The following is a 27017-nucleotide window of genomic DNA, read 5'->3' as shown; positions in this document are numbered from 1 at the left end:
CCCCGACCCCAGCCCCGGCCCCGTCCCCGGCCCCGGCCCCGGCCCGGCGCGGCGCGTACCTGGTGGTTCTCCTTCCCGCCCGCGGCCGCCGCCGGCCCGCCCGGGCCGCTCGTCATGTTCACGTACAGCGAGCGCGAGAGCGGGCTCCGCAGCGTCCACATCCTCCGCGCCAGCCACACGGACGCCAGGCTCAGGCTCAGGCTCAGCCAGCCCGCCAGCCGTCTCATCGGGGACCGCGCCGCCGCCCCGATCACCGCCGGCGCCGGGGCGAGGAGCAGGAGGCGCCGTCGCCTGCGGCCGCCGCCGCCCGGGCCCGAGCCATCGCGCCCGACTCGCCCATCCAGCCCCTGCAGGGCCGAGGCGGGGGTGGGAAGGGGCGGGCGGCGCGGCCTCCCCGCCTCCCCCTTCCTCTCCGCCCGCGGAACGCCGCCGCCCGCGGCGCGGGTTTCCACCCGGAGCACGTACGGGCGCGGGGCGCGTGCTCGCCGCGCCGCGCTCCCCCCGCCCAATGAGCAGCGCGGGCCGGCGGGGGGCGGGCCCGGGGGCGGGGCCAGGCCCGGGGGCGGGGCCGGGGAGCGCGCGGCCGCGGCCGCGGAGCGTAACCCGGGGCTCCCCGGCCCTCCGCGTGGCGGCCGCGGGGCCGCTCATCCCGCCCCCGGCCGGACTTCCACCCGGGCTTCCCGGTCGCGCAGACTGGCCTGGGGCACCGGAGGGGCAGGTCATCCCTGCCGTGCGTCCGGGCACTCAGACCAAGTCCCTGCCGGAGACCGACGCGGCCAGTTCGCTGTTACTGGCTCAGCTGCGCGGCTCCCTATTTACGTTCAGAGCCCAGGAGCCAGACCCCACCCCAAGGGCCTCCACCCTGCTTTGCAGGGGCCTCGAAGCCGCCAGGCATCTGGGGGGGACACCACCCCGGCCCGTTCCCCACGCCAGGCCAGTTGCAGGCTGCTGGTTTCTAACAGCCATCAGTGAAAAGTCTGCCTTTGTTGGAAGCTACTGCAGCTGGGGCCTCTGTAAGTTATGGTATATTGACGACCCTGTCCCAAGAATGAAGACCCCCAAATGGGAGTCCCTGGCTTCTGGTTTCCTGGAACTGGCAGGCGGAAGTTGGGCACAGCACTCAAAGCGAAATAAGCTCTGGGAGCAGTATTTATCCGGATGTTTCTTTGATCATTTATAGCTCGGGGAGACCTAGCAATGTTTCAAAACTGAAGTGTTACACTGTGTTCCTGTGTCTGAGGCTCTTCCTGCCGCTACCCAAACTGCAACTAAGGAGTAACATATTTCATGGTTCTCTAACTTTAACACCTAACTAGGTTTGTTTAGAAACCCCTCTTAATTGAACTGCACTGGAAATAATGTGATATATTTTATCTTAGTACAAGAGAAATCAACCTTTCTGCTCAATGCCAGCGTTTCACTTCAGAGACTCTGGAACAGCAAGCCACTGATGTGGAACATGTTTATTAGATTCTAAGATTCTCAGCTTGGCACCTTTCCCTAAGATGGACATCTTGTTGCCTAATTTGGCAGAGGCTATAACAACAACAACAACAACAACAACAAAAGGGTGAGATGGGAAAGGGGCAGGAGGGTACTTGGCGTTTTCTCTTTCCAGTACATTCCCTGACAGCTTCTTGCCAAGAAACCAAAGAGCTGACTAAATCTAGTTCCAACCTCTACTTAGCCCAAATCATCAAAAAGGAACTATGGCAAGTCCAAATAACTCAGTCTACCATGTCACCGCTCCCTCCTGTCTCTTGGGATCACTGTCAGAGATAAAGCAGCTGTGTACCAAAAGAAACCTGGATATTTTTAGAGGGGCTGAATTGGGGAGAGAGGTGAAAGCAGCAAGATCATGTAAAATGACAGATTTCGTTTCTGAAAACAAAGGAGACAAAAAAGGATGCTCCCCAACTATAAGCCTGAAGAGCTGTAGCCCAGAGACTGCAAAATGTGTCACAGAACAAGCAGCAATTGGATGGTTGCTGTAGTCTGAAGGATTGGGGGCCAGCTGACTGCCAAAGAGCCTAGCATCTCAAAAGATTTTCCCTTTATACCTGAGCAGCGGGCCTGGAAGAATAAGTCACTCATACTTCATAATACTGTACAATCATCACAAAATACTCAGACACATGTTATTTACATTCAGCAAGCACAGGAAGAACCAAAGCACAGCGTGATCAAATGATTTGCCTAAAAGCAGCAGAGCAGATTCAATAGCAGACCTTTTCATAGAGCCCAGCATCCCAGCTCCGGGTCCTCCTCTCCATCTGAGGAGCCTCGCGGTCTCCCTCTCCTCGGAGAGCTTCCTGAATTACAAATGAGGAGGAAGGAAAAACAGCAAGCGTAAATACACTAAGCAGAAGTTCAGATTGCCCTCCGGGACTGCCCCTTCCTTCATCTGCTAGAATGTCACTATTGTACATTGAAACCTCAATTATCCATCACAGAGAGGGGAAGAGGCTCAGATCTCTCCCTCTCCCTCCCCCCTCCCTCCCCCCCCACACACAAATATGAGCCAATATCCTTTCTCGTGTGGCTTTGAAATGCAGCTAGTGATATTCAGAAGATATATAAATGACACCTCTGCCCTGAGCTCTGTTCACTGCGCTGTGCACAAGCCTGAAATCTTGACGGGATCACACCTTCCTATCTAGAATTCTAGGCAAAGGCACTTTTTGTGTAATTGTTCTTATCAACTACCAATGACAGCATTTCTGTGTTTTCTTTTTAATTACAAAGTATGGTGTAGAGAGAACCCATCAGGCAAGATACTTGGATCCGTAGAGGGCGAAAAAAATGTGCCAGGCACCGTTGCTCACTGTTACCTCCCTGAAGAGATGACGGTCTAAAAAGAACTCACATAATCACATTTTCACGTACTTATTTTATGCTTCTTAACGTGTTGTACAGAGTGTGAGAGAAAGGTACAAGTTTTCCTCAATATAGTCAATAAATGTGCCCTATGGTCCGTCAGCGACGGCCACCACTATAAAATTATAAATGCGTTCAACAGTTTGTTTACATTAGTAAGTGCAGAAGATTTTATCTGGACTTACTTGACGTAACTTCAGTGGCATGCGATGACATCACTACGGTCCCTGACTGTTACGTCCTAAGCTAAGGTGAACCTGCGAACGGGTTTTAAAATTTGGGAAAATGAAGTAGCCATACCAGTCGAGGAGCTGAGGGCGGGCAGTAGCGACAGCGTACTGGACAGGAGACGGGGCAGTGGCACCCACGAGCGCAGTGGGTCCTGCGTCCTCTGCCTGGCTCTGCGCTTCCTGCTCATGCGACTCGTGGCAAACTCGACCTCCAGGGCTCAGTCTCCTCATTGGTAAACCGGGAATGATGCTAATGTTCACCTATCTCGTGGGATGCGGTGAGGATTAAATTACATGTTCTAAACAGAGAGGGCTCGGTGCAGCGTCTCCACACAGCAGGCTCTCCTCGAGGCGCCGATCTGCTCATTTCCACGGCAGCTCGGGTAAAGCACCATCTTCTGAGCCTCCCTTTCCTTGGCCACGACGCCGAGCTGCCTGCTGCACACCGTGGGCCTCAGGTGATCCGGAAGCTTCGCCGAGTGTACAAACACCAGCCAAGTTATCGCGATGGGGAAGCTCGGGCGATGTGACCGTGCTGTCTGCAAAGCTGCTCTTCCACGGGACGTTCCCTTACGGCCCGAGGATGTCACCTCCTCCGACGTCTGCTCCCAGACCCCCTCCCGACAGCTCCCGCGGAGGGAGAGAGAGTGGGCGTCGGGGCAAGGAACCAGCGCACAACACTAGGAAACGTTCGAACTTAAAATCGCAAGGCCGGGCAGCAGGCCCCAGCCGCCTGCCTGTCAGGCCCGCCCGGCTTCCGGGTAGGAGAGCCGCGCCCTGACCCCAATGGACACATGCGCCTGTGCCGGCCACGGATTTCACCTGCGTGGAAGCTTCTGAGCCCCGCGGTCTCCCTCCCAGGGATGCCAGTCTCATACTTGTCGCAGTTCGTGTCAGGAATAGCGTCAGAAGGACAAAGGAACACCACTTTCTCACATACATGCAAAACGCCAGCCGCTGGACTAAGCGGGATGGGACGCGCAACAAACAGAAGGTGTCCCCTCAGGCCGCCGTCCAGTCGGGAGGCAGACCCGGCCGAGCCGTCACGAAACGAATGTGCAGTTCCCAAGTGCTGAATGCTAGAAGGAATTGTGTGTAGTTGGGAGAACTTAGAGCAGAGAAGCCCGACTTAACTGGGGGGCGGGAGGTGGGGAGCTGCCCCGAGGAAGTGTGGCTTTGCGGCCCTCATGTTGACACCTCCTTGCTGAGCTGGTTCCGGGTTGCCCAAGCTCCAGCTTTCAAACAGCTGCCGTGGCTGTCACTGCGGGACACGAGGGTCCAGGACGCGTGTTCCCTGTGGGCAGGCCGCGTAAGTCGCCCCCGAGCTGAGTGGCCATCACGCTAAAGTCCCTCTCGCATGGGACAACTGTCACCCAGGAAGGCCCTGCAGCCTCACCGGCAACTATCTCCCCGGCCCCAGCAAACAAATCGGTTTCTTCGCGGTATTAAGACGGAACCCGATGGCTCGTAAATACTGCTGGCGGCAGATGAGCATCCTGCGCAGTGTCTCGGGGGGATTCGTGACTTTGGTTAACCCCCCGTGTGTGCCTCCGTCTCTTCCCTCTACAACCAGCCGCCTGAGTGCTTAGGATCTAGGACCCTTCAAGGACGTTTGCACACACTACAGTGTAGCCACTTAAAGGGACACGTGGGGTTTTAACATCTTTCTCAGCTTAGCAAGGTCCTTCTGGTAGCCGGTCCGAGTCAGGGCTTTAGTGAGGAAAGAGGCGGTTGTTTTCGTTAGCTTTCCGGGGCCATTTCCAAAGGTTCAAAGATTGTCTTTCATCTTAAATATATTTTCCAAACATCCCAAAATATCCTTGGCCCCTTACTTGCTGTCTGCCGCGTGGACGTGGGTTTGTTTGCGTGGATGGGTGGCTGCTCCGTCCCCACCCAACTATAATCACGAAAATCATGCCACCGCATTTTCGTATACTTGTCCTGGAACTATAAAGCTTGCTTCTTTCGTGACTTATAAAACAGTCAAAGTTGTGGTTTCGATGAAATACCCCCCCCCCCCAAAAAAAAATTGCACGGTGCAATGAGTGAAGTTTTAAAACTTAAAAATATACATACGTTATAGTAGACGAGAGATGTACGTCAGTGCATAAACGCGAGTGAGCCTGAAGGGTCTATGCGGCAGGCCACGGAAGCACGCCCCTGCTGGCACGGGAAACCACTGTTTCATTTTTGCACAACCACGAACTGGTCTGAGAATGAGGAAGGACACGCTTAAGAAAGCGGACATTTGAGCAACTGACCAACCTGAAAATCAGGCAGCACGATCGCCCCGCCCAGGTGAAAACTGTGATTGATTTTTGAACAGCCGGCTGCGACTCACGAGAGTGTGTCGTGCAGCGGAGCGCGGGGTCCTCCCTGGACTTGCTGTGCGCACAAACCGCTCGATCCGGAGGAAAGGCCTGTGGCTGCGACCCGCGACCTCAGCACCGGGAGACCCCCGCCGTCGCTGGCCCCCGGTCATAGCTTCCCCGTACCAAGCATCCTTTGTCCCAAAGGGACGAGGCCCGTACTGAGCACAGCCATGAAGTTCTCCCACAGTAGAGACGTCGCTTTGAAGCACGTTAGCTCCCCGTGCTCACGTCTTTGGAAGGAAAGTTAGAGATGCGGCGGGCGGGCACTGTGTTGGCCAGCAGGTAGGGGTGGGGCGTGGTTCTGCTCATGAACGTCATGCTAGTGTGATTTGGTTCTTGTGAACATACAACAGGCCATTCTCCCTCCAAGACAAGTCCACTCATAACCCCAACTATAGATGACACCGGAGCCAAATTTGCTGCTTTTCAAACAGACATCGTACAGTTTTAAACAAATCGCCTTCGGTTTTCACTCTCGTAAGGAGACACGTTTCCTGATCACTGTAATCACATCTACAATCATCATGATTATTCGACAGGTTCAGTCCTCAGGAAAAAACAGCCCTGAGTTGCCCCGTAGGGCTTCGCAGCACAGGGGGTTTGTTGTCAGACCCTCCAACCCCCTGACTGATTTACAGACTAGAATTTCTGCGTTATTGTATCAAAAACAGCAGTACACACATTAGAGGACAGCTGATACTCGTTAGCTCTTTCGTCCTATTTAGAACATAATCCATTTGGACACGAGTATCATATCTGTTTAAGGATGTTTCAAAAAAAAATTTTAAGTCAGGTCTTTTTGACGTGGTAGGTGGTACATGGCGTCGATTACAAGATTGCCATAAAAAAAAAAAAAGTCTGAACATAGGGAAATAAAACCACTGTCTGAGAATCACACGTTTTAAAAGCACACACATAATGGGTTAGGGAAAGGAGATGCGTAGTCACCTTTAGCAAAGGCAAGTCCCCAAGCCTAGAGACTTGACCGCACATGGACGGAGGATGGCAACAGTGTTGACAGGGGTAACAGCTCACTGGGGGGAGGCGGGCGGGCGGGGTCAGCCCCGAACTCAGGGGCTGGAAGGCAGGCTGAGCTGAGCTGGTCCAGCGCCAGCCCAGAGGCCGCGCCCCAGCCCGGTTCGCTCCGTGCGGCAGGAGTCTCTCTGTGGACGAGGATGGGGGCTCCGTGACACCATCCGTGGGCGTCACCCAAAGCTGCCATGCCCCTCGTGCCGTGCTCACCACGTCCCTTCCACAGCGTGGGACTGTGCCGATGGGGGAACACGAGTGTCTCCCCGACAGGTCGGGTCCTCACGTAAAGACTAGCAGGTGGGTTTGGGGATATTTTTTGCACTGCAATGCGACTATGCCTGGGAGAGTGAATTCCATTCCTGATGCAGCGAAACCTCAAAACCCAAACTCTAGTTGTATCCCTGATAGTTCCCACGTCGCCTCGGAAAATCACAGAACCTCAGCTATATTTTGCTTGTAAAGATGGCAATGGACCTGGGTCAGAAACCCGCACAGCCCCTTCCAGCTGCAGCAGCTGCTCCTCCGCCTGCCTACTTCCTCGAATTGTGAATTCTGTGGGTTTCCCCCCAAATATGAATAAAAACATACCTGCACCTACATGGCTCACAGGAGAAGTGGTCTCATTTTTCTGCGTTGTCCTGCTCTTTAAAAACAAATCTCACAGGTGCAGCGTTCCGTAGCATGCCATAAAACAGGAAATAATTCACGACAAATGAAATGGCACGCACCTGTGACAGAAGTGTGTGTGTGGGGACATCTTTTGTTGTGAGGGTCGGGTGCCTGACAAATTGTCACCAAATTCCCGCGTTGCTTGCTCCCCCTTATTCGTCGTCCTCCCCGTTACCTGCTGTTTCGGGGTGAGGCTGGGAGGAAAAGGGCTCAGAAATGAAAACAGACATTTCTGCCCCATGAAATCCTAGACCTGGGCCGGCCACGCCTCCCTCTTCATGAAAAGGCGCCCCCTCCAACAGCACCGCAAGGGGACCGCACATGCGCCCCCCACAGTGGCAGCGCCTTAGGGGTTCCAGACAGCCTGCTAATGTCTCCTGTGGGTCGCCTTCTCAAATCAAACCTCACGAGGGCGATGCCATTATTATCGCTTTTTTTCTTTTTTCTTTTTTCTCTTTTCTTTTCTTTTCTTTTCTTTTCTTTTCTTTTCTTTTCTTTTCTTTTCTTTTCTTTTCTTTCTTTTCTTTTCTTCAGCAGAATCCAAGGCACAGAAAGCACCCATCTCACAGCAAATGAGCTGGGGCCGATGTCACGGGCCGCGAAGCTCTGCCGCCACCTAGTGCTCGTTAGCTGTCCTCGGGTCATGGCCTCAGAGTCCCCGGTGCTGCTGGTCCGAGCGGCCTCCTGACCCAGCCCAGGTGTGCTGACGCAGAATCTTTGTGTAAACGCGGAGTTTTCGACACGGCCGCAAGAAGTTTAGCTAACCTACATCATCTCGTATAGATACTAAAAACTCGTTTAATGTTTTTTTTCTTGTGATGAGAACTCGTAAGAAGTACTTGCCTAAGAACCTTCAAATATGCCACACAGCGGCGTTTACATGTCGTACATGATGCCCCATAGCTACTTAGCACGGGAGTCCGCACCTTCTCACCACCTGGATCCCGCGACACCCCCCCCCCACGCCACACCCCGTGCCTCTGGTAACCACACCCTGATCTCCTTTTCTGTGAGTTTGGTTTTTGTTTTGTTTTGTTAGATCCATGTATAAGTGAAATTATATATTTTTCTTTTTCTGTCTGGCTTCTCACTTAGCATAATGCCCTCAAGTTCCATCCACATTGTTGCAAATGACAGGACTTGCTTTTTAACGACTGAGTAATACTCCATTGTGCGTATGATGCATCTTTGTCTCCGTTCATCCCTCTGCGGACACCCAGGCTGTTTCCGTGTCTTGGATGTTGTGAAAAGTGCCGCAGTGAACGTGGCAGTGCAGACGGCTCTTCAAGACGGTGCTTTCGTTTCCTTCAGGTAGATTCCCAGAAGGAAAATTCCGGAGTCATATAATAATTAAGGTTTTTTTGAAGCATCTCCACACCTTTTCCGATAGTGGCTGTACCAGTTTACAATGAGTTATTGGAAAGTGTGTTTTTAGCCTTGAGATATTGGGGGACTCCCCAGGTATGTTTGCTGTCGGTTTCTCAGTTCACACCACTGTGGACAGAAGACACGCTTTACGTGATTTCTAGACTGTCACCTGCGCTGCCTGTTTTATAGCCCAGAAGGTGGTCATCTTGGTCAATGTCCCGATGCACGTCTGAAAAGAACGCATATTCTGCTGCTGTTGAGACGATGGTCCACGGGTGTCGGCCAATCGAGTCTCCTGATCGTGGCGTTCGCTTCTCCATCCTCGCTGGCTTCTGACGACCTGTCCTGGCGCCGCTGAGAGGTGCAGTCTCCGCCCGGGAGGCTGGCTTCTGCCTCGTGCCCCGTCCTCACGGGGTGCACGCACATCTGGGGCTGTGATACCTTGCTGGTAAACTGATGCACCTGGCATTATGCGGTCTCCCTCTTATGCATCTTTGCCTTCCGGTTCACTGACCCTCTGCACATTCGTGTTTGCACAAGTCCAGACGTCTTCACGGGCTCCGCTCCCCTCCCCGGGTCAAGCGCGGGTCCGTGGCTGGCGGACTCCCCGGAAAGCCGAAGCAGTCACTGGCCCGCCCCAGCTCCCCTGTCTCCAGGGCCCAAGAGAAGAAAGCCGCTGATTCCAGGAAGAGCAAAAGGAAGACAGGTGCGGGAGGCACACCCGTCTGCGCCCGGCGCGCAGCACCCTGGTGGCTCAGGGCGCCCGGAGCAGAACCCGGCCTCCGCTGGCCATCGCCCTTGCTCTTGGTACCAAGCCTGGCGGCCCCGTGAGCGCTTCGCGACGGCCACCTGCGGTGTGCTGGTGTGGGGAGGGCACACAAACTTCTCAAGAATTTCTCATGCTGGCTTTTAAACAGAACCATTATTCAAATTTAATACCAGTTTACAGTTTGATAAATTATATAAAAACAAAAGTGAAACAAAAGTGGTGATGTGAAACGTCACCTCCCGAGTGCTCCGTCTTGCCGTGACCCACGCCCGCCTTCCGTCCGCGCTGTCTGCTGCACCTCACGGTGCCGCAGGCGACGCGCGTCCACATCGGGGTCGCAGAGCGCAGTTCCGCCTCCGGGCGTAACGTGAACGCCACGGGGGCGCACAGCTGGAGTTCTGCGTGACCCCCATGACGGGCTGGCCCGGGCCTCAAGGGCCCCCCGTGTGGTCTGTCTTGCTCCTGATGGAGAACGGGCTCCAAGCCAGAATCTGAATGACCGCGACCCCCAGCGGGACCAGGCAAATCGCGCTGAACATGGCATCGCGGGGGGCGACGGCCGCCCCGGCGGGGAAAAGGGTTACGACGTGGTTAGTTTCTGCAGTGGCTCCTTTTCGTGTTAACTCGACTCCATACAGCAAAAGGTTTCAGAAAGGGCTTGCTGTCTGTGGGACCCGTTCAAAAGGTGGCAGAAATTTTATCAAGTAATTTTGATTCTTTCAAGTAATCCCTACCTTCCCGCTGCTCAGACCAGAGTAACCTCACGGTCACAGTGCCTGGTGACAGCAGCTACGGCCACGGTGAGGGAGCCTGCGGGGGACAAAGGACGGGCACGGGGTGCAGGCTCGTCCACCCACGTTCTCACGGACTTTGAAACGGGCTCCAAACAAACCGGGGGGAGCCAGAGCTGCTAATGACATTCGCAAGCAGCGCGTCCTGCTTTTCTGCCCAGGACTTCCGGGCAGCCCAGAGTCCTGGGTTGTCGGTTATACTCCAGGTGGATCTTTTTATTATTATTTGAATCATAAACAGTAAAAGGGGGCTCCCGGTCATCTAGGGGCCGACCGTCCGGCCTGTGGCTCCTTCTGGGTTACCCGGGCCCTCTGAAGTAACGCCTCATTCGTCCGGCCGAGCGAGGAGATGAGTGCACAGCTCGAACTCCAGGCTGCGAGGAGGGGACAGAGTGTGTCACATTCTCGCGCTAAAACCAGCTGCCGCGACCTGAACCCGCGCATCACGCATCCACCTGCCAAAGACGGCCCTGTGTGCCGGCCAGTGTGCCGGGCACCGGGCGAGGTCCCGGGGCCTCCGGCGTGGGCAGACCTGCCGGGGTCCCCTCTCACGGAGCTCGCCTCCTACTGCGGGAGCCAGACCTCCACCGAGGGTCAGAAACGAGACCGATTTACTCCGGGTGCCGTAGGGTGGCCGTGACAGCGGGGATGGCGGAGGGGGAGACCCGGGGGGCCTGCCCCAGGGCTGATGTGTGAGCTGAGTTCTGAAGGGCGAGCGGGTGTCCACCACGAGCCTGCGCTCGAGTCTCTGCGAACCTGCGGCCACCCCTGCTCCCCCGAAAGCGAGCGCTTGTGCGGGTCAGGCCGGGGCAGCACCCCCAGGAGCTGCCCCGCATGGGCCCCCTTCGCATTGGGTCTTCTGGTCTCAAGTGACTGGCCGTGACCTCTTTTCCTGCCACTATATTCTGGGCTCCGAGACAACCCCAGGGTCTTGGGTCGTCACGGGCTGGACCAGCCAACGTGCACTGACTGCAGCCTCTCGAAGTGGCAGAGGCCCCCACGTGCTGTCGGGGTACCGGGGTACGGTTACAGTGCTACTCCGCCCGAGCCACCCGCAGAAAACCTCTTTTCAGGGGCTCCTCCTGGCGTCTCGTCTTCCCAGCCGGCCTTCCTCTGAGAAAGTCCTCTCCCCTCTTCCACGGCGAGCCTGGCGACTCACGGGGTCGGGTGCACCCGCAGACCTGGTCAGGGTGCTCCGGCCTCGGGCCGCGGGCAGGGCCTCGGGGCTGGGCCCAGGGCTCGCAGTGACTTTGGGGGCCGCCTGGGGACTTCTGCGTGCCTCTCGGACAAACGCACGTTTCCTCTGAGACCTGGGACGACCTGGAGTTCTGTCGCTGCCATGGGGCGAAAGCTTGCGCCCAGTGCAGGACAGTCAGAGACCGAGGCGGCGGTTCCTGACGTCATCCGGGCCTGGCCTCCCCTGTCCTGAGCGCGAATGTCCCTTTCGGCTGCGCTCGCAGGCACTGGCTTCCTGCCCCTTGCAGCCAACGTGGTCTGAATGACACGCCCTTCCCAGGGGTGCTTATGCCCAATAACCACAAACGGGCTGCCTCCGACCACTGCGGGGGAAGGAGTCGGCGATGTCTGATCGCCCTGCGACCAACGAGGACGCGGAGCTTCCGAACAGCTGAGCACAGACTTCGAGACTGAGAAGACAAGGCCACGCCTGCACGTGAACACGATGCTGCGGGGGGGGGGCACCCCAGCTCGACGCCACCCTCGTCCTCTGACGGGGACCACGAGACAGGCCAGGTGGGAGAACGGGACTGGCCGTGGGCGCAGGGAGCCACGGCAGCAACGGAAACCCGAGTCCCGCTCCGCGGCAGCCTGGATCACACGCTTCGCAAACACCGAGGAGAAAGCGAGGTGTCTCGTGAAGACCTTTGACGCGGGCCACAGCCAGGAGCCAAGCCGTGAGCGGACAGTCACGGGCTTGCTGCAACGTGTGCTCAGAAGCCCGGCGCTTGTGGCAAGACAGGTTCCTGCCTGGCCGAGGCACCTCTGTGCTTCCGATCCGAGCGTCCGATGAGCAGCAGAAGCCCACATCCTGTGGCATCCTTCGGTTATACCAAGAAACGGGGTTCCGGCTGCCGGCGGCTCTCTCTGGCACAGAACGGCCTTTCTCCCTTTACCCCGTGGAGAGAGGGGGCCTGGGGCACAGCTGTGACACCTGCAGTGGCCGAGCTTCGTGTGAGCACACCCACAGCACCACGGAGAACGCCTCAGGTGGCCCGAAGGTCAAGGGAAGGCCGGGGACGGGGGGCTGAATGATAAGGCAACCTGAGGACTGCCAACGTGAGGTCCGGACCCGCCACGTCAGGCTTATGCTGTCGTCACCGAAAGTGCAACATTTCAATGGCTTTATACTCCCCAAAGCAAAGGTCGCCTTCCTTCTTGAATCACTCAGTGCTTTTCAAAAATGTTCCCGGTCTTTCCGCTCCTTTCTCAAGGTTTCCTCTATCTCCCAAGATGTTGCTCTAATCTGGGGAGGAGCCCTGGACTCCCGGACTTTCTTCACCTGACTCACACCACAGTCGCCCTGCTGGGATGGGGGTGACTCTGTCGGCAGCTGGGCGGGTCGATCCAGCCCTAACAGCAGTTTCTGAATGAATCTCTCGTAGAAACATAACTCCTAAGCCCTGCTCATAATTTGTTCACTCAATAAAGATTTACTGTTTTAGATGCTCGCAATATAGACTAATTAAATCAACAATATCCTTATGGTCTAGCGGAGGCAGACAAACATGTTTAATTTTATCTTATAGTAATTGCACCTCCACTTATGGAAAAAATTTGCACCCCATTTTCTCACAACGCTCTACTTTCAAAAAGAAAAGACATCTGCGCGCAGGCCAGCACAGTCCGGCGCCCTTCCCTCGCCGTCTGGCCCCCGCTCATACCCGCTGAACCGCTTGCGGGCGCGGCGATAAGCCGCCCTCCTCCTACCGCGCGCCCTGTCGCACTCAGGCTCGGCCACGTCCGACTCCAGCTGAGTCTGGCTCCCTCCTGCTCTCTAGAACGCAGAGGAGAGTCTGAGAGAACGAACCCGCCCCTACCCAGTCGAATGCCTCAGCCTACCTCATTTCTAGCCTCGGTAACGGAGTCTGGAGAACACTCCATAAAACCACGGATTTTGTCCCGACGTGAGACAGAGGTCACTGAACAAGCAGGACCGAGGCCCACTCGAGACGTTCCGGGCTGCCGAGAGAGTAAATCTCTATGGAAAGCATGTTTTCCAAACAGTTTTAAAACTGACTTCAACGACCGACTACATATAACTAAACACCAAGAGTATTTTTATTACTTAAAAGACAAAGTCACTTTGATCTGCTTCTTTGCTGGACCACGTCATTAAGAGAAAAGTGACTTCCTAAACTTCAGTTGCAAATACAATTTAGAAGCATGGAACGTGAGGCTTTTGGACAAAGGACCGAGGGCAAAGCGCCGACATACATTCGAAAAACACACTTGTCTATGCGGCACGTAGCACATCGATCGTAGAAGACTGTTTTTCAGCCGTGGATTTCATTTAGGTTTCCTGTGGAGTGTCCACAGATGACGCTGCGATTCAATAAATAAACTGAGCGCCGGGGAAGGTGCCCTTTACTCCAGAACCTCCTGTCGGGGGGGCAGGGGCTCGGCCAGGGCTGTGAGGCGGGGCCACGGGGCAGAGTCGGAGCAGCGCCCCGCATCCCCGACAGGCAGCCAGCAGCCGCGGGACGAGCCACGGTCCTCCTGCTCAGCACGCACCTCCCCTGGGGCTCGGCCCGTGGCACGGGGGGCCTTCCGCCCACCTCGGCCACCGCCATGCGCCCCCAAGGCCAGGAGAGCATCCCGGCCCATCTCAGGGCTGTGGGTCCCGCACCGCGCACGCCGCAGAGCGCTCACGCCCCGTCACTCTCCCCAAATGCGAGCTCACAGAGGAGCGCACGCTCAGGGTCCAGACAGGGTGGGTGGCCCCTCCTCCGGCACACTGGGGTTCCGACGTCACTGTCCTGTGTGTGGAGAGCGCGGGCTTCGCTGTGAGCTTCGTAAGCAGGCGCTCCCATTACCAAACAGTCACGATCGCGGGTTTCCAGCAAGGCCGCGCGAGGAACCTCATCGCCCGAATCAGCAGCGATCACACATTGGTCTTCTCGGCCGAGCGCCCCAGGGGTGAACATCCGTTAGCAACAAACGCAAACCCTACACTCGCGGGGCGAAAGGAACGGAGCCTCGTAAATCGCGCCCCCCTTTCTCCACCCGCACCGAGGAACCCAGCGCAGCTTCCCGGAGGGGCGGGGGGAGCGACACCCCTGACCCGCGCAGGCTCGCGCGGGAATCGGCTACGAAAACTCGGAAACTCGCTTGCAAGTGCGAAATCTGTTTCAAAGACACACGGGTGCTGAAGTTGTCACAGCGGCGACCTCCGAGGCAGCCTGGCCGCCCAGCCACACCCAGGTGCATGTCTGGGGCCTTCGGACCTCGGTTGGACACTCAGGATTCGTGTTGGCCCCGCGGGGCCGCCAGACGCCCAACAGGAAGTTGTCAACGAGAAGCGGCACCCGAGCGCCCCATTAGGTCCATACCTGCAAAAACGCCTCCGGCATCATGCGGCTGGCGACTTGCCAGGCGTCTGGCTGTGGACGCACCTGCCCGCGTCAGCGAGGATCCGCGCTAGGGCCTCGGCCTCCAAGGACGCAGACCCCTGGGTGCCCACGCGGGCTGCTCCGACGTGCGGGCGCCGCGGGGTGCCCAGGCATCAGGACTTGTTCTAGCAAGGGGCACGGTGAGACCGCTCCTTCCCGGGCACGCGTGGGGCGCACCCCTGCCCTGGCACCTCGGGGAGCGGAGAGTACCGTCCCCCACATCCCCCCCAACCCCAGGCTGCTCCTCCTCCCCGGCCACGGCCCCCGCACTTTGCTTCCACCACTGGGCTGGGGGCGTTTCACGCGGCCTGGAGCCCGAGCGTCGGCCGGTGTGGGGTGCGGTGGGTCGTGCGTGTAACTGATGGTGGGGAGCCCCCACCACCCCGCGGAGGGGCCCGTGTGGGGCAGGCTGCGCCCACCGCCCTCGCGCGCCCAGCTCTGCGCCCAGCACACGCGCGGTGACCCGAGGCCGGCCGCTGCCGCCACCCCCGCCGCCCGCGTCGCCAAGTCCTGCCGGCTCCCGCTCCTTAACCTCCGTGGCGTCTACTTCGTGGCAAGGCCTCCGCCATCACTACTTTAAAACACACTTCCAGGAAAACAAAAGAAACAAAAAATCCGCGCTTCCCCAATCCTTCCTATTCTCTCGTCTTTCCGCCCGAGAACTCATCCCCATCTAACGCACTCTGTGCCTTACGCATTTGCTGTCTTGTCTACCTCCCACAGGAACACGAGCCCTGTGGGCGCAGGGGTTTCTGTTGCTGGCTGTCCTGTCACGGAGCCTGGGATGTGGCAAGCCATCGTAACAGCTGTCCAGTGAGTAAACGAACAGCTCACAGGGTTCTCTCGTGCTTCCAGACACCGGCCGTGATGTCTTCTCTGCCTGGAACGACATTCCTCTGTGTTCGGTGTGGGACCCAACTCAGCTTCCAAAATTCAGCTCAAAAACCCACGTGACATGCTCCGTGGCCCTGCACAGACCGAGGTCGGACCTCGCGCCTGACCCCCACAGTGCCCCGTCCTGCTTCTGGGGGCCCTGACCACAGGGTTTGGGGCTCCTTCTTCACCTTGTACCCCCGGCACCCTCAGAAACAGTTGTGAAATAAGATAAGTGAACAAACGACTTAGATAAAGCAATCGCCACGTATCTGAGTGTAGTTATACAGACACCTAAATGCGGCGTATGCGATTTCGAGAACACCCTTAACGGTACTCTTACTAAAGTCCTCTGGACGTGAGCACTTTTGATTATAGCTCACGCAAGCTCTGAGTTATTGACTGATAATATCCAAAGTCTACGACAATTGCCTAGTAGTCGTTGAAAAGGGCTGAGTTTGCGTTCCTCTTTCTTTCACGTTATTTCGAAGGCTCGTTTCGCTTCATACTCTACGTTTTGTTCGGGTCTCCATATCCACACTGCTTTAGCCCGAAGAGCATCACTATGGGAGCTAAAGACTGCGCAGGTTTGGTAAACAAAGCATTGGTGCCGAAGACCCCCGAGGAAAGGGGTGAGCTGGAACAGAAAAGCCAGCATGGGCCTACACCACACAGAAATGACAGGCACGTGGACGCGTGTGTGTACGTGTATCAAGGACTTTCTTATCTATTAAACCCTCTCTGAGCCTAATAGGATGATAACGGAAACAGTAGGGTAAAGAGCCAAGAACTTAACCCATTAGTTACAGATTACGAACCCCCAGCCATAAGGGGTTATAGGGCCGGAGGGGCCTAACTCTTCAGATGAGGAAACTGAGAGTCGAGCACGAGACACAGCCAGTCTCGCGACGGTCACTGAATTAGGCCTGCGCTCAGCGTGCTGTGTGGACGGTTTCGTATTCAAGCCCCACATAAGCCACGAGGAAGATGTCACGCCTTTTAAAGACGAGGAAACAGACGACGTTGTCCCCCGTCATGTAGCTAGTCAGGAGTGCAGCCGGGACCCATGCCGGCGTCTTTCTGCCCAATTTCATGAAGCACCTCGTTACTGTGCTCCTGGTAAGAACTCTGCCATGTCGGGGTGTTTCTTTATTCAGTTTTTTTGATTATGATGATGAAGTTATATCATATAAAATAAATCAAGACCATTGACTGAGTAACCTAGAATCTTCTTATATTTCAACCAATGATGGAAACCTTGTGACTAAGGGGGAGAAAGAGAAGAAACGGGAGGAGAAAGGAGAAGAAACAGGAGGAAGGAAAGATGAGATCCGCGATGGGGCGGAGGCTGGGACGGGGTAAGAGCGTGAGTTCCAGGCCCAGCCCCGCCACCTCGAGCACGTCAGCCCCTCGGCACGGCGACAGCTGTGACTGTGATGACCCGGCCCTGTTGCTGCTTCCCATCCCCCACCGGACTGCGGGGCCGCACGGCGAGGCCCACGCCGGCCCCTCCTCACTGCACTCGGTTCTAGCCCGACGGGACCGGACGGCAGCCGGCCAAAGCAGAGCCGCCGTCTTCGGAGGAAGAGACGCGACCCTCGCCGTCTCGGCGCACGGCACGCACTCGCCAGGCTCGCCTTTGGGTTTTCCTTGGCGTGTGCCGCCTTCTCGCGCGTACGGTGTTCGTGTGACATGATCTGCGAATGCCACTATCAGTCGCAGAGAGAAAACCTGACGTTGCTGGCAAGGCAGACTGAGCACAGAAAACCTTCAGATTTTTGTGACTTTCCCCCAAAACATTGACAGTTCTCATCACATCAGATTTGACAGTAATTCTTGTTATAATTATTCTTTCTAAAGCAGTCAGCTTAGTTTTCGTATATAACTTCCTTTTCACACTGGTATCTCCTAAGTTTATAAAATATACGTGCAAGTAAATGTCGAAATTATAATAAGAAGTGCACCTGACAGGAGCAGATTTGAAACAAAAAGTGCTGACTTGTGAGAATACAAGTCACGGGAGCAGAAAAACACAAGTGTCCTCAGGAGAAGCATACGGCACATCGGGTGCATAAGACGATGTTTTAGGGCAGCGGTCCCCAACCTCTGTGGCACCAGGGCCCGGGGCTCCTATGAGAATCTGACGCCTGAGGATCTGAGGCGGAGCTGAGGCGGCGATGCTGGCCCCGGGTCGTGGCTGCAGATGCAGATGGAGCTTCGCTCGCTGGCCCGCCGCTCACCTGCTGTGCTACCTGGTGTCTAACTGGCCTGTGTTCCCAGGCTGTTTTAGAGGGAGCATCAGGTGACCCGAAGAATCTGTGCCAAGACCTGCTGCACTATATCCCCAGCACTAACCACAGTGCTTGACACTCAGGATGCAATCAGTGGACAGCTGCTGAGTCGATGCCATCTACCACGCAAGGCCGGCGTGCGGCCCGGACGGGCAAAGGCCGCACAGGGCTGGCGCACGTTGCCTTTGGTAAACGGTGCCCCTCCCTTCCCAGCTATTTGAGGCCTTTTATTTATTTCTGTCCGGACACACTCATAAATCATTTGAGAGTTACAGTGTGCTTCCTGGAGTTACTGCTTGCTAATCCATTCATGTTTCAAAAGTGGTCGGAGCCGGTCACTTTCCGAGGCACCAGGGACACAGAAGCGAAGGCCTGGCCCTCCCCCGGAAGGAGCTGACTATCCCGTCACTGCAAAAGTGACTTGGCCACAAAGCCCTGGAGCAGGAAAGGAGTTTTATAAAGAGGAGACTGAGCAGCTGGATTGGCAGAGCTTTCCTCCATTTTAGTTGCCTTAAAAAAAAAAAAAGAGAGAGAGAGAGGCCACGAAGTCTAAATGTTTCTACAAAGCTAATAACGAACATCTCAACGCATTCCTTTCTCATCTGTCCAGAAAGGTACGTGTCAGAACACGTCGGCCAGTCAAGGGAACTTTCCAGCTGATCAAAAACACATACAACCCTGCCCAAGGGCGAAACCTCCCCTCAGCGGCTTTCACTTTTTCAAGCAAAAAACGGGAGAAGGTGGGCTTTGGTTTTTCATTTTAACCCTCGCGCGGTCGCACTTTGCCTTGCCGTCCCGTGTGACAACGCGGCGCGGAGCTGTCGCCGTGGTTTCCGCGTCGGACCCCGTCGCAGCACTGGCCGTGTGACCCAGGGGGAGGAAATGCCACGCTGCCCTCTCGGCAGCAGGGACACGGTCACGGGTGTCCTGCTACGCGCCGGCTCCGAGGCCTCCGTGACGGCCTCTCAGATGTGCGGCTTGAGGCTGCAGTAACCGCGATCTGGGGACACGTAGGTCCTGCCTCCGTGTGACAGTTCTGCAGCTGGGGCTTGAATAAATGCACGACTTACCGAAGACGGAACTTCCGTAAATCCGCATCGTCAATGTCAGCTAGTGGCAGGCCAAACAAGCAAAAAGAAGCTTGTACGATCACCCCGGAAACAATTTTAAAATACACGTGTGAACATTTTACAACCAGGAGGTCCATAGTTTGTTAAAAATCAAACATTGAACGAAAGTTAACATTTGTTTTGTAAAAAGGAAAAATGAAATAATAAAGTAAAAAAGTAAAGATAAATAGGCACACACTTCTATCCACCCAAAATATTACATACCTATGAATGAATAATTCCTTTTTAAAATGAAATAACTACTTTTGCTTGGGATTTTAAAAAATGGTTTTTATGCTTTGTCTTCAGTCCCAAATGACTACTTACTCATTTAATCTGCTTCAATAATTAACATATTCTCAAGAATAAAACATGCCAGGGAAACGCATTAGATATTTTTCTCGATATGAAGAATAAGTTAAGAACTATAAGAGGGCATATAGTTTAATTACAATAGAATGATGAAAATGGGAGGACAGTTTAAGTTAAAAAGAGCAAAAATTTTTCATTCGAAAAAATTACTACACAAATGTCATTTTAAATTTGGTATAGCCGGGACCACCTCTATAGAATATAGTTATCTATGCGGGTTCCGATGAAGCTCCACAGAGAGTCAATCCTTTGGATTACTTACTCTCCACTACTAATTTGTTCTAAGTGCAGATAAGTCTCCATGAAAATCTCCTCAAACTGTTCCAGTAGGGACCTGGAGTAGGACTCATTAAGTCACTCACCCAAAGCACATCTTCTAAGGACCACCTGTCGCAGACGACGGGACCCCAGGGGTAAGGAGCCAGACCCTACTCATAACAAGTTCAGTTCAGTGTGGGCCGCGGACAGCCCCGGGCAGGGCCTAAATGCCTATGAGACCGGAGCAGGTCAGACAGGAGCTCGACTCTACCTCCAGGTCCAGTGTGTCACACCTCCTCAGCGCTGGCAACGTTCAGACAATCAACTCTGCCTAGAAGCTCATCCCGAACACAGAGGCTTCGGTGCTGGGCGGGGCACGTGGCAGGGCCTGGCGACCGCGTTTACTTACATGACTGCGGTGAGGTAAAGAGCCAAGAAGTAATGGCGTCGCTGTCCAAAAAGCAGCATGACGATGGAGGCCGTTCCTTCCAGGTAGAAAGAAATTAAGATGATTTTATAGTAGCCACACTTCTTCAGCCAGGCTTGGCTCGAGGGGACAAGGCACTGCAAGGAAAACAGGGCGCCGGCGCGTCAAGATGGGACCCCACGGGCTGTGCTCACTCCCGCCGACGGCCCGGTCACCGTCCTCACAAAACATAACGCTGCCTCTGAATTATAACATCGGCTGGAACACACGACGAATACTTTCCGTCGTGGTTAGACACGCTATTATCCACGTATGTCTATAAACATTGACTAAGGACAGTAATCGCCTATAAATAACAAAGAAACAGCTAGTATTTCCTAAAAATAAACCAGGAAATGGTTTCCTTCATCTTTATTTTCACACTGACGTGAATAGATTTTACTAAAACCAACCATGTGAAAGAATCTATCACTTATAAACAATCAGCAGTGCTTTATGGTGATGTGAAAGGTCCAACTCAAATCTAAAATAAATCCAGGTTTCAAAATTTGGGATGAAAGCCCAGAATTCACCTAGCACACGGGCGGGAAAACAAACATTTATTGAACAAACGAATAAATATTTCACTATTCTTCCTACTGTAATATCTGAAATGTATTTTTTATCCTAAAATCGAGCACCAGAGATAAACAATAGTTTAGGATTATATGTACATTTCTTCTGCTTTTGTCGCCTGCTAATCTTACATATTTTCATAATTATAGCAGACTCGTGTTGAAAGCTCAGACTTACATTTTTCCTTCATTTCTTGCTACTAATGAAAAAGTTCATTGTTCTAGACTGAAAAGCCTATGCTAAATATACTTAAGTACATTAACAGAGATCAAAAGACACTTTGTTTTCAATTAAAAAGAAATTGTTTAGCCCTGAAAAGTTTTCCCTAACCAAATGTACATACATCACAATTAAAAGAGAATTTTGGGACGTGATTCCACAGTGTACAGTTAGCACGTCTGCTTTACATGCAGAAGGTCCTGGGTTCACACCCCAGTGGAGCCATAGTCCATGGTCCATGGCCATGCCACCCTGAACAAGCCTGATGTCTGATCTTGGAAGCTAAGCAGCATCAGGCCTGGTTAGTACTTGGATGGGAGACCACCTAGGAAGACCAGATGCTGTAGCTGTAAATAATAATAAAGTAATTTTAAAAAGAGAATTTTGAATGATTTAAATAGAACACAAACGTTTTCTAGAAACACACAGGGTTGTTTTCCCCTGAGTTTTTGGCTTATATCACTACTTTCAAGGAATAAGAAAGCGCTCACGTTCTGGATACTAAAAACAAGGACTCCGTGACTGCTGTGATCGGAGCCGTTTCTTAGCACAAACAGCTGGCAAGCCCCAACGACCCTCGACACTGTGCAACGACACACTTCACACACTGAAATGAAGCTTCTTGCGCCCACTCTCGCATATGTAAATAAACAAAACACAGGAAAATGATCGCACGAGACGCGAGGCCGCCGAGCAGAAAGTGCGAGATGCCGAGGGCAGGCGTGCATGGGTCTGGGTGCCGGCCTCGTCCCGGGGCCAGCTGTGTGTTCAGACGGGCCACTTCCCCGAAGAGTGGCCTCCTCCAGCTAACGCGCCCCAGCTCTGCCTCTGTCTGCCACCTGCTCCGGACAAGGTGCTCAAGAACCGCTAGTCATCCTCACGTCCAAAACATAAAAAGTTAATCTAACAAAAGCCGTGAGAGGCCGCTTTTGCTTTCACTACCACAAAGCCCGCTCCTGGCCGAGGGTTCGGGTCTCCACTCACGTCCCCTGCGTAGGCGCGCGTGGGGCGCCCACGGCGCGGCTGGCCCGCGCCTGCTGCACGGAGCCTTGACAACGAGAGCCGACGCTTCCAGAGCGTTGACTTTGTGCCAGGGACTGCTTAAGCACCTCGTATGTTCTAATTCGTGTAATCCTCATAATAATTCCGCTAGTCGGGCACTATTTTTATTCTCGTTCTGCAGATGAGGAAACTGAGGCACGGAGAGGCTGAATAGCTCCCCCGGGATCACACAGCTAGAGGGGAGCAGACTCCTGACCGTTTCCGTTCTGCCCCTCTGAGACCCATCGGAGCAGATATTAGAGAAAATAGACCCGGTCGCTCCTTCCTCCCGTCACGTGCTCGTCTCTTCGGGGAGAAGCCCCCCCGAAGGCGGCCTGAGAGAATGGACGCGTGGGCCTCGCCCGCCATGACCGTCCCAGCGAGGCAAGTGTTACAGCGACTTAGCCGAATACATCACAATAACAACAGGTTCCAGCGAGCTGTTGTTTTTTTTACCCCACTCATTTATCCAAGTGTCCCTTCTCTAGAAATTCAAAATAAATTTAGAGTAACTCTGGATTTTCACTTTATAATTTTTTTTAAAACTGTCAGTGTGGGAGCTTCAGAGAAAAGGTTGCCTCTTAAATTTATTAGTGCAGACAGCCTGGGAGGAAGTATTTGCTGAACGTGCATCTGACAAAGGACTCGTATCTAAAATATATTAAAAACTCGTCCAATTCCATAATGCGAAGACAAACAACTCAATTTAAAAACAGCCAAAAGATCTGAACAAATAATTTTCCAAAAAATATATGGATGGCAAGTCGGCAGATGAAAAGGTGCTGAACATCATCAGCAATCATCAAGGAAGTGCAAATCGAAACCACAATAAGACGCTGCGACACACCTCCCAGCAAGGCTGGGACCAAGAAGCCTGCTTAGGGGCACCGGTGAGAACGCGGAGCGACCGGGACACTCGGCGCCACTGGCGGGGACGCGAGCCGCGCCACCTGGGGAAACCGTTCGGCGATGTCTTTAAAGGTGAACATGCACCTGCCGTGCTATCCAGCCATTCCGCTGCTGGGTGTTCGCCTAAAAGCAAGCATATCGTCCACACCAAGACACGAATGTTCATGCGGCTTTCTCTGCAATGGCTACGCGCTGGAAATCACACAAACGCCCGTCGAAAAGCGAATAGATGAGCAAATCGTGGTACATCCCTATAATAGAGCACTATTCAGCAGTAAAAAGGAACAAAATAGTGATACCCACATAACATGACTGAAGAATCCAGGCCAAAAAGGAGTACGTCCGGCATGATTCCATGTCTATAAAAATCCAGAAAATACGGACTGATCTACAGCGACGGAAAGCAGGTAGGTGGTTACCTGGGGACGAGGGAGGGCGGGGAAGGGCTGGAGGAGGGGTTACCGAGGGGCACAAAGCAGCTCTGCAGAGGGCCCGGAACGCCGGCCACCTCGACTGCAGCGACGGCTGCGTGGTGCGTGCGTAGGCCGCAACGCGCCAAGCCGCACGGCTTCAACACGCGCAGTTCACTGAGGGCTGACGGCGCCTCGTTAAAGCTGCAACCCCGAACCGCCTTCCTTTCGACTCGTGTTTTCCTCAGGCACTTAACGACGCGTGAAAAACCAGAACGGGAGGCTCATCAAAAACCTGTTAAGCTGAGAATGTTATAGAAGACCGGAAACAGCGTCGGACCCATCGGTAAAGTTCAGTTACGCCACGCTGATATCATTTACCCCCAACACAACTAGTTCCTAAAAAGTAGATTTACATGCAACGTGGGAATTTCCATAACCTGCTAAGTTTAAAAAGCAGGAGACAGAAAAATCCACGAGTGATCTCATTTTATTTTAAAAATTACATGTATAGTTTTCTTTTAAAAACTCCAGTACATAAACTATGGGGAGAATAAATAGGGAGGAGTCATTTTTATTTAAGCGATTTGGTAGTGTATGAAATGTTACAGCAAACGTACTACTTTTATAATTAAAAAGTTACGATTTGTTCAGAAGCACAGCGCTCCATCAGGATGCAAACATCTGGGTAGGTCCGCCTAGCGCATGGCTACCGACTAGGAGGAAGCGAAAAGCATCGACCTCCATGATCAGATCACCACGTCCATGCACTTGGCAAAGCTCATTTACTTTACTCAAATTAGCCCTTCAGGTCTTCCCTAAAATTAGAAAAAGGAAGTCTATATCTATCTACGTCAGGATAAATTTAACAAAAGAAGAGCAAAAACATGTCCTCTGAAAATTACAGAACATCGTTGAAATGTACAAAACGTCATTCAACAAACATTGTTGAAAGAAACTTTGAAAGATCTAAATAGATGGACAACACTCCATGTGCACGGACTGGAAGATTTAAAAACTGGGCAAATGAGCTGAAGAGACATTTTTCTGAATAGACGGAACATGCTGATGGCCAATAGCACATGGCAAGATGCTCAACATCCTTAGCCATCAGGGAAATGCAAATCCAAACCACAATGAGACAGGGTTTTCAGACACACGTGGATGGCTATAATCAAAAAGACAGATAATAGCAAATGTCGGTAAAGATTTGGAGAACTGGAACCTTTGTCCCTCCTGGCGGGAATGTACGACGGTGCTGCCGCCATGGAAAGAAAACAGTCTGTCGGTGTCTCAAAACGTGAACTATCGAGTCACCACATGACACGGCTATTTCGTTCCTAGGCGAAATACACCCAAAAGAAATAAAAGTGTATGTCCATGCACAAACCTAGATGTCAATGTTCGCAGCAGCATTCCTCACCGACAGCCAAAAGGGACACATCTCAGATTTCATCAGCCCATGAACGGATAAGCAAAGCGAGGTAGACCCACAACGTGGAGTATTACTTGGCCGTGAAAAGGAACAAAGTACCGATCCATGCTACCACGTGGGCGGACAGTAAACACATGCTACGAGAAAGAAGCCAGTCACAAAAGGCCACATAATACGTGACTCCACTGATAGGAAAGTCCAGAATAGGGGATTCTGTAGAGAGGGGAGGTGGGGGGCTGGTGGAGGGGAGAGAGGGAAACAGCAGGGCAGCAGCTGATGGGTGTGGGACACTTTTTTTTTTTCCGAGACGATCAAAATGTTCTAAAATCGACTGTGGTGGTGGTCGCACGTGCCGGTAAAGATACCAAAAACCACTGAATTGTTCACTTTCAGTGGGTGAATTGTGTGACATGTGAATTACATCTCAACGAAGCTTGTCACAACAAATCTACCCATCCTTTATAAAATAATTGATTTCACGTGTGAGTTTAACAAACTTTTTGCCTGGAGACAAGACGATACCACAGGCAAGTTTGTGATCAAAAGTGGAAAGATACACACAGCCGAGAAGCCAACAGCACCTGGCGGAGTGGGGAGTCGGCAGCTTCCGTTTGGGTCAGTGAACGTGAGTGCAAACAGCTGGGCGCCCCACCTCGCGGTGCCCCAAGGTGAGGGCGGGGCGTCGTCTCACTGTGCACACCCCACACCTGCGGCCGCGCTGCTAAGCCGAGAACGACATCCTCCCTGGCATGCTCTGCTAAATCGACCAGGTGAGCGCGGCCCGTGTTAGAGACAATGCCAGCATGCTCGGCTCCGGGGACGCATGCCCCTGAGCCTCCCTTTCCCACCTGTAAGGATAAAAGCCTTTCCCCGAGGGTGGTCTGAGGACCTCAAGACGCGACATGTGCGACGCACTTGGCATGGTCCGCGGCGCACGGTGAACACCCAATACGTGTGAGGTACCGTTACGACGGCAGGTCCGGAAGCCGAACTGTGACACGGGGCTTGGGCTGATGGCAGAAGGGCAAGTTCTGTCGTGCAGACTTTGCCTAAGAAAGGGTGGCAACACTTAAAATACTTTGGAACCATTTCCATCTCACATGGTTTAAATATTTTCGAAAGTTAGTAAACAGTAAAAACTCGTCTAGCTAGAATGACTTCTTATCTGATGAGTATACATAATGAATTTTAGGATTTAATTATGAAAATAAGAAAGACCCATATCTCTGGCAGGTTGTCGTATTTTCGGAAGCTACATTTAGGTTAAGGGGAGCAATTCGACTCATCTACTCTTCAAACAGAGCAGGAAGCAGCAGGCCGTGGTCATTTTTGGAGGCGGGCACGCCCTCTACGATAATGGTCACGACCGTGGAATTTTAACAACACTCTGGAACGGCAGGACCCGGCCTGTGAGCCACGTGTTTTGAAACCCAGCTTCAAAGATCCTCGAGTCACTCCTCTCCCTGTAGCGGTCACTGGCATCTCAGACGCCAGGGTAAGGCAACACGACACACTCACGGAAAGCCACCGATTATCATCATAGCTCTGCTGAGGCTTAAATGACAAAGCTCAGGGGAACAAAATTCAAAAGCTCGAGTGTGTAAAATGCCGCGTTGCTCGGCCCTCTCTGGCTTCGCTTCCCTTTCTTCCCTTCATTTTTTATTCCCACTATGTTTCTGCCGAATCTTGTGCGTCGGGGGCTCTGAATCTTTGGGTCTCTTAATAAATGTGTCATTTTTTTTACTACCGATAGGGTCAGGTTTTTCATTTCCTTGGCCAGGTGAGAGTTACGTCCTCGATCCCTCCAGGAGGATACAGGAAGAATCACCACGTACCTGCAGGCAGATAAAGCCGGCCCCGTACACGACACTCCTTATGGAAGAGGGGAGAACCTCTCTGGGAATGAGGCCCTCTGAGGAGATGAGCATGAAGTTCCGGAGGAAGGTTAAGTGGAAGACGTGGAAGAAATTCATCATCAGAAGGAGGCGAAAGTTCTTCTGGGTCAGGATTTGTCTCATCTGAGAGACGACGGAGGTCCCAGTTCACTTTCTGAGAAGGCATTTGCCTCGGGGCTTCGTTTGGGCTCGAAGCGCCGCAGGTGGTCCATGCCGGTGTTGAGGCTGGCAGCAGCGAGCACGGCGACGCCCACGCCGTGGCCTGGAAACGGAGCAGGATTTCCAAGCTGTCAGACAGGAGGCCACGGAAGAGGATGCTGGTGGAGGCCACGAGTGCGGCTGCTTGGTTCGTTTTCGTAAGCGGAAGCCGACTTTCGTGTCGAGTGAAAATCCCCGCAAACAGGGCGCACTGGGCTTGCCGGATGAA

At 53.6% G+C, this 27017-nt stretch overlaps 1 protein-coding gene and 1 long non-coding RNA gene across 5 annotated transcripts in view; both read right to left on the bottom strand.

Moving 5' to 3' along the window:
* Window positions 1-2320, bottom strand: part of METTL9 (methyltransferase like 9) — a 30610-nt gene extending 28290 nt beyond the window's left edge. Inside the window, exon 1 of one of the 4 annotated variants that reach the window (XM_016155500.2) lies at window positions 2229-2320. In XM_016155500.2, the coding sequence (XP_016010986.1) occupies window positions 2229-2273 (45 nt within the window). In that variant the 5' untranslated portion in view covers window positions 2274-2320. Of the gene's footprint in view, window positions 1-59; window positions 382-2228 lie in introns of those variants that run through there. The other 3 variants (XM_016155499.2, XM_016155502.2, XM_016155501.2) reach the window with 3 other exon arrangements.
* A 205-nt stretch (window positions 2321-2525) lies between these two features.
* On the bottom strand, window positions 2526-26913 carry LOC118606577. Its single transcript, XR_004952535.1, has 3 exons — window positions 26531-26913; window positions 20049-20203; window positions 2526-5317 (listed from the first exon to the last, which is right to left on the bottom strand). It is a non-coding gene; the product is annotated as an uncharacterized LOC118606577 (long non-coding RNA).
* Window positions 26914-27017: the final 104 nt, after the last annotated feature.

Source organism: Rousettus aegyptiacus, unplaced genomic scaffold, assembly GCF_014176215.1.
Source record: "Rousettus aegyptiacus isolate mRouAeg1 unplaced genomic scaffold, mRouAeg1.p scaffold_m13_p_8, whole genome shotgun sequence".
In the NCBI taxonomy this organism is placed as follows: domain Eukaryota; kingdom Metazoa; phylum Chordata; class Mammalia; order Chiroptera; family Pteropodidae; genus Rousettus; species Rousettus aegyptiacus.
The sequence above is the reverse complement of the archived record's forward strand: the minus strand, read 5'-3'. Positions and strand labels throughout refer to the sequence as shown.